General features: G+C 51.9%; 1 protein-coding gene across 12 annotated transcripts in view; it reads right to left on the reverse strand.

The window, feature by feature from the left end:
- AAK1 (AP2 associated kinase 1) overlaps positions 1-11,966 on the reverse strand; it is a 96,565-nt gene extending 84,599 nt beyond the window's left edge. For 5 of the 12 annotated variants that reach the window (XM_054049665.1, XM_054049662.1, XM_054049661.1 and 2 more), the window contains exon 1: positions 11,132-11,963. In XM_054049665.1, the coding sequence (XP_053905640.1) occupies positions 11,132-11,294 (163 nt within the window). In that variant the 5' untranslated portion in view covers positions 11,295-11,963. Of the gene's footprint in view, positions 1-11,131 lie in introns of all 12 variants that reach the window. The other 7 variants (XM_054049660.1, XM_054049658.1, XM_054049659.1 and 4 more) reach the window with 3 other exon arrangements.
- Between the last annotated feature and the right edge of the window lie 395 nt (positions 11,967-12,361).

Raw genomic sequence — 12,361 nt, forward strand, 5'->3', positions numbered from 1 at the left:
AAACACAAAACACACTGACTGAGCTGAGAGCAGGCTATGGCTGCAGGTGGGAGGAAGGAGAAAGTAAGGCCAACCTGGCCAGGCCAGGGACTGGTTTTGAACCGGACTCGCTCGCAAGGGGCAGCCGGAGCCCTTCAGTGCTATGGAAACAGCAGACTATATCTGGGAAGCAATTATGCAAGGATCCAAGGAGAGCTCATGGCAACAGACAAGTTCGACATTTAGGAATTCATTACTAAGGTAGCATCCAGACTCCCCTTGCGAGCAAAGCAGCGCAAACCCCCCCTCAGAAACCTCATCCGGCAAAGCTCAAGCTTACAGCTAACACATGGTAAAAGCTTCACAAGTGTATTGTGTCACAAGTGCTTGTGTCAAACAAACGTCTTCTGCTTAAACCCAGGAATTCGATCCTTTCCGGGTCTCTCTCGCCTAACTACAGGTACATTCTTGACCCACAGAAGTGCCAGGTCACCGAGTGAGAGGAACGCACAACTTCAGGGCTACACAATATTCCTCTAGAAGAGGATACGCTCATCAAAGCCTGGAGCCGGCAACGGACTTTTCAACCCCTCATCACATGCCAAGCATGGAGACAGGTACCTACTGTCCCAGCAAGCAGCTCACGGGGAATTCAAACCACTAGGAATGATCAGGAGCACACAGCACACACCACCCAGCAAAGGGAGAAATAACAAAGTGAAAAGAAGAGTTCTATATGAAGCAGGGCCGTGAGTTTTTCCACATGTGGGCAGTTGAGGAAGGACAGCGATACAAATACGCACATGCCAGGCTGTTCATTTGTCAGATGTCCAGAAACAGGCGTCCAGAACCCGCAGCTGTCACTGTTACTCACAAGCCCCTTAACTATTAGGGATTTAAACCATCAGCTCAAATGAACTTACATAACTGCTTGAGAATCCCAACTTCCATGTAATATATTAACATATGCACTTCTAGCCTGCTTGGTAGCAGCCAAAGCTTCAAAGATACAACGGAAGTGCTCCTTGTGGTTTTAAGTTTAAAACAAAAGCAAAAGGTAGAAAATCGCCATCTGTCCCACTCCAAAAATACCATCATTTTAATTTTAAAAACCTCTAGTCCACGTTTAATCCTGTCACATGTCCCATTGAACCTTGTGTGAGCAAGCTGGAGTCTGTGCATGTCCTGTGGTCTCTGAATCACAAAAGACCTTTAGAAGATACTGTGCTTTATCACATCATGATCAGCCATAAGATCACAGCTGCCTGCACCTGGCAATGCGTCTCTCTGATTACATCTTTTTAGGCAGCAGCACAGGAGAGTGGTTTGGTACCGAACACAAGCACCGAGTCTCAGCAGCACAGGCCGAGGCAGGCAGGCACCTCCCAGGAGCACAGACAGGCTTTGTTCTCCGTTTGCACGATGTGACATGGGGCCCCAGTCCATGAGAAAAGTTCCTCGATACTATGGTGACATGAATGTTAATGACATTGTGGTTAAAGCACCAGAAAAGGAGCTGCATCTGCATTTAACACAAGGCTTTGTCACTGCTTTCCTATGGCCCTTATCAAATCGCCGCATCTTCAGGGGCTTCAGTTTCTCATTGTGAAATCAGGTGAGAAGCCTCCCTTCCACCGTCTGTTTGTCTGCTGGGCAGAGAGGGGAAAGAACAGAACCGTGCACAGAACCACACAGGGCACAGCACCGCGCACACAAGGGTCTTCAAGTTCGCTGAAGAGCTGAAACAGGACCACGGTTCACACTACAACTGGCAGTTGCGTACAGAAACAGAAGGGGAGATGCATCCACCCACCTTTAAGTGTATTTTCTAACTCCAAAGCGACAGGTGAAGGCCAAAAGAAAGGCTTGGACCTTCAGCAGAGATTTTCTTGCCAGCAACAGGCACTCCAGTCCGTGCTGTCCCTCCTTCAGCCTTCGCCACCCTAAAACCCACACTCAGTCTCTGTGAGGCACTTTTTATTTCCTTACTGACATAAGCAATTCAAGAAAAGAACAGAAGAACCAGCAGGATCTCACCAGCTGACATGTGGGGCTGGGCTCCTTGCACCATCTCGCATTCACTGACTTGCTGGAGGGCTACAACCAATACACAGCCACCGGCTCTGAAGTCAGAACACAAACTACTTTGCAAGCAGCGCGTGTGGAAGTTCCCAGGGAATAATCCGTGCCCATCAGCTGGTGCCTACACCACCTGCTCCCCAGCACAACCATGGCCTGCACTGCAAGGGGGAACTAAGGCGCAAGGACAGTGGATCAGCTCACCAGGTACCTCTAAAGCCACCTAACAGGACATTTGGAGAACTCTCGTCAACACAACAGGGATCCTACAAAGACAAAAACCTTTCCATCCCCACCACTGAGCCATTCTGGCTTATCTGAGCCGCTCTGCTTATTAAAAGAACAGGCTGAGAAAGTTGGGGTTGTTCAGCCTGGAGAAGAGAAGGCTCCGAGGAGACTTTATATCAACCTTCCAGTACCTGAAGGGACTATAAGAAAGCTGGGGAGGGACTGTTCACAAAGGCCTGGAGTGATAGGACGAGGGGCAATGGGTATAAATGGGCAGATTTAGACTAGACATAAGGAGGAATTTCTTCACACTGAGGGTGGGGAGGCCCTGGAACAGATTGCCCAGGGAAGTTATGGCTGCCCCATCCCTGGAGCTGTTCAAGGCCAGGTTGGATGGGCCTTGGGCAGCCTGATCCAGTGGGAGGTGTCTCCACCCATGACAGGGGGATTGGAACTGGATGATCTTTAAGGTCCCTTCCAACCCAAACTATTCTATGATTATATGATTTTACAACCCCTGCTTATCTCCTGCCCTCACCCCAACTATCTCCCCAAAAGGATACAGCACTGACCCTTCCCTCCAGTCAACATCTCCTGCCTGCTGGTCACTCCCTGTTGTTCATCCACTCCTTGCACACCACACATATCCCTGCCTAACAAGAGCTGCTGCAAGAGCCGGCCAAAAGAGAAAGGCACACACGCATGCACACACACACAACGCTTTCACAGATCCTTCTCCTGACTTCCAGAAGTTCCCTGTCTCTTTCACGACACCAACCATTTGCACATGCTCTGGCATGAGACACCTCCTGCCAAAGGTGATGAGGAGTTGTTAGACCAGAGCCCACAGGTCAGCAGCAGCTAACAATCTTCAAACACACCGCGGTCATAAGGCAGGTGCTGCCTATCTACCCAGCTCGCTCCACCGAAGCAGCAGCTCGACGCTGGAGAGAAGGTCTGGATCGCTGAAACACTTCCCATGTCAGAAGCAATTAATCCTTCAGAGGCTCATTACAGATAACTAAAGGGTCACTGACTTAGCAGGAAAGTAGCACAGAGAATACACACAGAATGAGGTCTAGGCTTCTGTGCTCCTCTCAAATCAGTATGATTATTTGTGTCCATTTTAAGTATTTTAAGGCACTCTGAACGTCTCAGTTTTATATCTTGCTCACTCCCGCAATACCTGACCAGGTTCCATGCACAATCCAGGTGAGCAGTAAAGCCACAAACACCCCATCAAAGCAGGGTCTCCTCCTGCTTTCTACAGTGCTTTGAACAGAAATGGGTGTTCAGGGAAAGCCTGCGTGAAACCAGGCCTTATCGTGTCTCTCATGGAGCATTTTGCACTGCTTTACGAGACAAGCTGCGAGTTTTACTGCTGCCATTACAAGCATGCAGCAAAAGCACATGGCAACCTTGCAAGCATCAATTAGCTTACAGAAGTAAAGCAGACACAAGCTCAGATTTCATCTGAATAACAGCTGGGCACTTAGGCAGCTTCAGAAGACTGCATATTTTACCATCACACCCTTGAGAACAGCGTGCCAGATTGCTGGTTTAAATCCCCACAGGAACATTTTGGGGTCCCCTCCCTGTGAACACAAAACAGGAGGCAGAACTGGCATGTTCCTTCCAGGGAATGAAGATCAGATCTACCTGTCCTTACCACAGCACCAGCTCGCTTCCGTGCACACAAAGTCTCTGCCTGGGGAGCTGAGCTGCTGATGGCTTTTTTTATTTTTAATCCATGAGATCACCTGTCACCAGTACAGAATTTGTTTCTGCAAAATCATGATGCAAGCCAAAAAGTCTTTAAGCCAATCCTGTGCCAAATGACCTGGGGTCCTGATGTCGCCAGGGGTTCTGCCACAGCGCAACCATAAATTTATGCCCTAATCACGTGTATAGCCAGAGGACGCCCTATGTTTAAAACACAGAGAGGCAGAGAGAATACACAGACTGACTGCAGTTACAGCACCCAGTCTGGAAGGCCAGAGAGCAGCTCCTGACTCAGCCATACACTCTGCATTCATTGCCTCACCTTCCTACCTCAGTAAGTTATTCCCCAGCAGCCCTGAAAGGAATGGAAGGACATTCTCATGGACTGGGCCTGATGCTGGTAGCAGAGTAGTGAGAGCTCCTCACGTTAGAGGAACTGCAGAAGCTCTCCTCTGCTTTCACTCTACTGCATTGTACTCTAGGCAGCTAACAATAACCTTCATTTTGGTTACTGGCAATTCCTGGGCCTCCCACAGAGGAGAAGGAAGTTTCCATAATGATAAAAAGCCACAAATGACCTTGTAACTGTGTTTCACTTAAAGCCTTTCCAAACCTCATCCTTGTGCTTGCAAATCACTGTCAGTATTGTTCCTAGACTTGAAAAAAGTACAGCAGCCAGGGTCTGATGTACAGAGGTGTTGCCAGCACAACATGGCCACAAGGACATCCTGTGCTTCCCCCCATCCAAGGGAGAAGGCGTCTTTTCCTGGGAAACATTCATTCAGTTAGCTCTCCTTATCAAAAGCCAACTCCTCCATACACAGAGTTTGCTTACGGCACGTTTCTCCTCAGAGACTTCCTGTCCTCTTCCACATGCAAAACACAAGTAAACACTCACTTAGTACAAATGAAGGCAAACTGGTTGTGACTTTCCAGGAGAGCAGCAGCACATCCCCCAGCTGGCAAGCTGCTGCTCCGAGGGGCACAGCCTCAGTCTGTCCAAACAATGACTTTCACTGGAAGAAGTCACCTTCAAAGGAAACTTCGAGTCTCAAGGGAAGCATGCGGCACCGAGTCAGTTCAGACCCCTTATTAGCCATGATTAATGCAGGAGGGTGAACTTGGAAGGCAGCAAGTGCTAAAACCAAAGTGTGTTCCAGCTTGTTCTCATCGCATTGAGAATTTCTCACCCACTCTCTCCAACTGCTGATGAGCTCCTGGACAAAGGCGAGAAGGCCCACGACACAATAAAACATTATGGCAGTGTATATTCTCCTTAGATCCAAAAGTCACTGCTGGTGTCGTACCCAGAGGTAACACGTTCACATATAACTACTCAAACACTTCTGCAAGACCCAAGTTAGATAGTTAAACTCTACATATTCCCCAGCCAGAATCCTAAATCCAAGTTTTCTTATACTAAGTAACCGACATCTTCATAAAGCTGTTGCAGGACTGAACTGGAAACTCTTTTGTTTTAACATGGAGGGCTCTTTCAGGGAAGACTGTGGAAAACTCACCCCCCATGAATGCACTGGACTAACACTGCCGTTAAATACGCTTTTAGCCAAAACAGTCATTACATTCCAAACTGGGCACCCCTGTGTACAATCCCAGAGCCCCTCTCTGACACCTTGCATAAATCTTACAAGCCAGGCCAGGTAAGAAAACAAGCGCGGCCAGCAGGGCAAGGGAGGTGATTTTCCCCCCTCTACACCACTCTCATGAGTCCTGTGTCCAGTTCTGGCATCCCCAACATAAGAAGGATGCGGAACTGTTGAACAGGTCCAGAGGAGGCCACAGAGATGATTCAAGGGTTGGAACATCTCTGCTATGAGGACAGGCTGAGAGAGTCGGGGTTGTTCAGCCTGGGGAATAGAAAGCTCAGAGGAGATCTTGGACCACCTTCCAGTACCTGAAGGGGCTACAGGAAAGCTTGGGAAGGACTTTTTACAAGGGCATGGAGTGATGGGACGAGGAGGAATGGCTTTAAATTGGAAGGAGGAAGATTTAGATTGGACTTCAGGAAGAAATTCTTCATGATGAGAGTGGGAAGGCCCTGGCCCAGGTTGCCCAGAGCAGTGGTGGCTGCCCCATTCCTGGAAGTGTTCAAGGCCAGGTTGGATGGGAGCTTGGAGCCCCTGATCCAGCGGGAGATGTCCCTGCCCATGGCAGTGGGTGGGACTGGATGGGCCTTGAGGTCCCTTCCAACCCAAACCATTCTTTGATTCTATACAGCTTCTCACACGGTTAAATCCACACCTCCTCCTTTTCCTCCCCAATTACATCGAGAGACCCAGTGCATGCTCAGCCCCAGCAAAGTCTGTGCTGCTAAAACCACCAAAGTGCTTGGGATTCCTCAGCATTTACCCAACAGCTCACTTGGAATTCTGCACAAGTTTGTCTGCCTTGTACACTCAGAAAACCAGACTCCAAAAGCACTGCCCTACTGAGCAGCGCCGAGTGCGGCGCACAGGCCCTGCCTTGCAAGGTGCACAGGGAAAGTAACAGGGAAAGAAAATTAACAATCACATATCACGTTCTAAGAGGAGAAACAGTTTCATTCCTAATCCAAATGTCACTGGTCTGCTGACTGGCAGCTGGCACTCAGCAGAAGCTAGAAGGCAATAACTGAGAAAACACACTCCAAAGGGATGTCTTGAATCCAACCACACTGGAATTGGATTGAGGATCATATAAATCTGCAAAATGTACGTTGGATAGGGTTTGGTTTAAAGTGAATTTGTTTCAGAAGCCTACATACAATTGTAACAGCTGACAGTGATCTCAGGGCGCAGCGCTGCTCCAGGGAAGTGGAGCTGGGGCTGAGGACAGGCAGAGGCCGGCAATGTCCTCCCCCAGCAGCCCAGCAGCTCCAGGGGCCCCTTCCCCTGGGCACAGGGTGGGCACTCACAGCCTCGTCACACTCTTCAGACACGCGTTGGCCTGCGGGTTTGCTGAAGAAAACCACCATGAAACCTTCTCCACATCCGTTTCTTCAAAACGGAGTAAAAACCATAGCTGGCAAATTTAAGCTGACTTTGCATTGGTTTATAATGTCTACCATTAACTGCTTTGCAATCCAGAATGCAGCAGCTGGAAGCACACACAGCCATGCATCAGAAGAAATGTCAGTGGAATATCTGACAATTATTAAACCTGAATCACCTAACTTAAACATTTTAAGGGGAAAAGAGTACAAGTAGCACTTCAGAAAAATACTACTAATGTGTAGTGACTTTTCACGGAGCTGATCGAAGTCAGCTTGTATCTTCTGCTACAAGCAGACCAAGACAAACAAAATCCTAGCTGGAACATACACTCCAATGCTTATGGGCCTGGGATCAATTCAGCACTTTTGCGACCTTGCAGGTACAGAAGTAACACAAAACACAGCCCCCTTGAGAACTGGACACGAGGGCAATCGTAGAATGGTTCGGGTTGGAAGAGACCTTAAAGATTACCTCATTACACCTACCCTGCCATAAGCATGGACATCTCCTACCAAATCAGGTTTCTCAACACCTCATCCAACCTGGCCTTGAACACTTCCAGGGAGTGGACAGCCACAACTTCCCTGGGCAACCTGTTCCAGTGCCTCACCAAATCCCCACCTTGTTTGTTTGAGCTTAGAAGAGTCCATGTGGGTTGTGGTACCTGGCTCCCCCCGCAGCCCACAAACTCCTTAGCCAAGTTCTGATTTCTGGCAACACCCTTCTAAATGTTTGTACTGCTCCGTTCCCCATCACAGCCACTGTCCTCCCTACAGCTCCAGTGTGGGGTATTGGGTTGAGCTGTTGGGTTCTTTCCCCCCCTACACAGAGGCAGAAACAAAAAGCAGCATCCAACTTGATCACAGTGTTTTGGCTTCCTTCACAAAAAATTCAGTAACACCAGCCCCACTCACTCCCACACCCGACTCCTCCCAGACACTCCTGCAGATCCGCAAAACATCAGGCACTTCGTTATGGGCTGAGGGGGTTGTTCCCCACACTGGAACACTGCGCTAACTTCAGCCCTGGCCGGGCAAGACCCCAAGGCCAGCACTGCTGACCTCTCACTGCAGCTAATCCTCACGCAAACTTTGAGGTGAATTCTCAAGAATTCATGCTATTATACAGATTAGCGCACGAGTCCAGACTCTACAAAGAATCACCCATCACAACATACTTTTTGTAAAGAACACCGATTCACCAGTATTGTAACACCACAGACAACCAACCACACAGGTTCATTCTACACTGCTCCCGTCTACTTCCTTTCAAAAGGAGTGAATGTTCCTCCCTTCCCAGGAAAGCGAGTTTCCAGACACAACTATTTTCAAGTGCGCACACCTCACCACAGTGGATATTTGGGGGGATCTGCACAAGAAGACTGCATGTGCATGGAGAGCTCTGCCATCTGGCAGCGTGCACACCGTCTGCGGTGAGGACTCCTCTCCTGGGCCAGGGAACCGGCATCTCCAGCAGGGTTGCTCAGCAGAGCGGAGGGTGACCACGCACAGCTGTCACAGACAGAGGTAAACCCCAGCACTTGAAGCCAAAAGTTCCAGTTCAACCAGTTCTTCAGGCTCGCAGCTCAGGTCCCCCCACCATCCGTCATCATTTCAGAGAATCTTTCTCTGAAGCCACTTCTACATCTCATTTATTTTCTAGGCTTCACATGCTGCACCAAAACACAGGCCTCTCCTCGGGGATGAGAGATGTTTCTTTCCCAGACAGCATATTCCTCCTCCAAAGTGCTTCCCAGGGGACTTTTCCCTTTAGCAGAAACAGCCAAGACTTCACAAGTTGCCTTTTTGACACTGCTGAACCACTAAAATTCACTGCAGATACAAAGAAGTTTTCCAGCTGAGGATTCAGAAGTGGGTAGTGCAGGGATCAGGCTGCCGGAGAGCTCGCTGGTCTCTAGCTGACTCAGTGAAAAAATGCTGTTTACCAGCTCTGGGAGGGCACACGCAGCTACACCCAACGGCCAGGAGTATGCAAAGCCACAGCACTTCTGACCCACCTTGACTCCCCAGATGATCCATCTTTCCTACCACGGAAACAGCATTTTCACCCCTCTGTTCCCATCCAAAGGCAATAACCTGCAAACCTACCAGCCACCTCGCTTTGAGCCCCTTGGAGACTTCATCCACCAGGCAGAAGGATTTCTGATTGCCCGCACCAGGAGGCCAACTGTGAGGAAAATACCTGCGTAGCACATTTCACCAAAAGACCTTCCTTTGCCCCGCAGCATGGGCAAGAAGAGACCATCACATCTATTTGACAGGCCTGCTGCACCTCTCCTGGCCTCTGCACTTTCATCTAAGAGTTGCGGCCAGCCCAGACGCCAGCCAGGACCCCAGGAGTCACAGGGAAAAGCCCTCACAAGCAGCAGTTCCTCCAGGACAGCGAGGCACAGCGGGGAAGAGCTTCTCCTGTGCAATCTGTGCTGCCATCTCACGCTTTTAGTGGCTTTAGCTTAGGCCTGCAGAGCTCGAAGGGCCCAGTGATACCCAGGCTCGCTTCCTGGCACTGGCAGCAGCAGGGCAGAACCCGTCAACAGATTGTTCATCAGGGAAAAAAGCTTGTTTTCCCACATTGCCAGGATAAGGCCAGCCTGCATCACAAAAAAAAGACCGTGACAGTTTCTCAGGTTTAGCTGACACAGTGCCTAAGCTACTAGGACCAAAAAGGCTTTGGAAACATCAGCCAAGGCAAACCTATACTGCAAATTTCAATTCAGGAATCACTCTAGTCAGTAGCTAAAGGATTGTTTTCAGTGTTGCTTTCCGCTCAGCATGCAGCAAAACGTATCAGAAACCATGTCCGGAAGATGGGCAGAGATCTATTTTCTTGTACACTGTGGTGACTCATTACAAACCTGGACGCACACAGCGTACACAGATTTTCTTTTCCATTTTAGGCTTCTTTCTGTAAAAGCCAACACAGGTCCTCCTCCCACTCAGCTCTCCTACAGCAGCCACTCTCTCCTTTGCAACTGCAAGATCAAAACAAAACACTGTTTTGACTGAAATCGCCACTGATGCTGCACTGGAGGTGGACCAGGAGCAGGTCTGGGAAGCCAGCAGCTGCTGAAGGTCGAAGAGGAGGTTCAGCCAGAGCCACTCATAAGGCTCCTCACAGCCCAAACAAATGAAACGTAAAACATTAGTTAAAGCAGCAGTCCTGGTTACCACTGAGAAACCACCAGCAGCTTGCTGCACCGCCAGGACTGTGCACAGAAAGGGTTTTATAATTCCTGCTGCTCAGTTTTAGTTCTTTGTTTATTTTGGAAAAAAACAAATGCAATTGGGATTGCTGCTTCCCTGCAGAAACCCCGCACCAAGAGAAATCCCTCATCCCAGTTCACAGCCTACCTATGCGGACAGCAGATCCACAAGGAAGGTACTCCAGTGGTTTATTCCTCTCTGCTTAAGGCAGGAAAGGAGGCAACCAACTAAAGAAAGTTCAAGTGAAGCCCACTGCTTGCTTTATTTACATCAAAACGTTTTGACAATCCTGCTTTTGGTTTTTTTGGTTTTTTTTTTTTTCCCAGTTTAGGGCAGGTGGGAACCAATTAAGTTCTGAAATCCCCTGAATTCCTAAAGCATTTTAAAAAACCAAACTCAACCCAAAGCCAACAAACTGGGTGGTTGAGTCCCCATCCCTGGAGGGGTTTAAAAGACGTGTAGGTGAAGTGCTTATTGATCTGGTTTAGCAGTGGACGGGTACGGTTGAGCTTGATCTAAAAGGTCTTTTCCAATCAAACCATTCTATGGTTCTAAACCAGCACAGGAATACTCAGCTCTCAGACACTGCTGGATCGTGGGGCTGCCAGAGACAATGTAATACCGGGACTGTGGGGAGGGGGAGACGGGGGGAGATGCAGCCAAGGAGATGGGGGGAGCCGGAGGGAGATGGAGCCAAGGAGCCGGGGGGAGCCGGAGCCAAGGAGACTGAGGGGGAGACGGAGCCAAGGAGACCGAGGGGTGGAGAGGGGAGGGAGATGGTGCCAAGGAGACCGGGGGAGACTGGGGAGATGGGGGGAGATGAAGGGAGATGGAGGGAGACGGAGGGAGCCAAGGGGGAAGGTGGGACGGAGGGAGCCAAGGTGGGGAGGCGGAGGGAGCCCTTACCTTCTGCCAGCACCTCCTCCACCGTCACCTGGAAACGGCCGACCCCGAACACCCTCCCGACGTAGCCGCTGCCCGCGCTGCCGCCGCCGCCGCTGCCGCCGCTGGGGCCCGAGCCGGGGCCGGAGCCGCCCTGCTCCCGCCGCGAGTCGAAGAACTTCTTCATCGCTCAGGGGGGCGGCAGCCGCCGGGCTCAGGCGGGCGATGCTGAGCCGAGGGTCCCGAGCCCCGGCTCCTCCTGCAGCCCGGGCGGCGCCGCCGGGCGGAACCGAACCCGCTGAAAGGGGGGGGACCCGAGCCCGAAGAAAGGGCGATACACAGCCCCGGGTGCTGGTATAGGGGGGGGGGGGGCAACCCCGCTGAAAAGGGACGGGGGGGGACCCCGAGCCTAGTTAAAGCCGGGGGGGGAGGGGGCAGGAGCCCTGCTAAAGGGGGATAGGGAGGACCCCAAGTCCTATTAAAGGGAGACTGGGACCCCGAGCCCAGTTGAAGGAGGGAGGGCCCGAACCCCGTTAAAGGGGGACGGGGAGAGGGAGGGGCCCGCGAGCCCCGCTGAGTAAGGGGGGCCCGGTCCCCGCTGAATGGGGGAGATCCCCGGGCCTAGCGGGGCGCTGCCCTGCGGGGTTTCCGACCTGCGAAGCCGCTGGGCGGGAGGCGCTGGTCCCTCGGCCCGGGCCGCCGCCGCCCCTCAGGGCCCCCCGGACGGCGCCTCCATCCACCACGGGGCCGGGCTGCCGCAGCCCCTCGGGCGGGTCACGGCGGGGCCCGCATCGCCGCCCGGCGGAGCTCCCGTCAGGGCCCGGCCCCGCCGCCGCCCCCCGACCGCCCCATCCGACCACGGACAGGCCGTCACAGGAAGTGACGTATAACTACAACTCCCGGCATGCAGTGCGCAAGGCCCGGCGCAGCCGCTGTCCCCCTGCTTCGTCGCAGAGCGCTCTCCCGGCCGAAGTGCTGGGGAACGCGGGCGGCGGGGGAGGTTGGTCCTGGAATACCCACTTCAAGGGCCCCGCGGGAACAGGGGCCCGCGGGGACCATGCCAGGCCCGCCGCGCTGAATGCTGGGAGTTGTAGTTCTCGCTCCCCGCAGCACGGCGGAGGAGTAATGGCGTCGCTGGAGCCGCCGCGCTGCATGCCGGGAGTTGTAGTTTCCGCGACACGCAGGCGGTGGAGGGCAATGGCGGCCCTGCCGCCGTGCATGCCGGGAGTTGTAGTTCTGGCGCGCGCCGCGCGG

The sequence above is a fragment of the Cuculus canorus genome, chromosome 26 (genome assembly GCF_017976375.1).
Source record: "Cuculus canorus isolate bCucCan1 chromosome 26, bCucCan1.pri, whole genome shotgun sequence".
Lineage (NCBI taxonomy): Eukaryota > Metazoa > Chordata > Aves > Cuculiformes > Cuculidae > Cuculus > Cuculus canorus.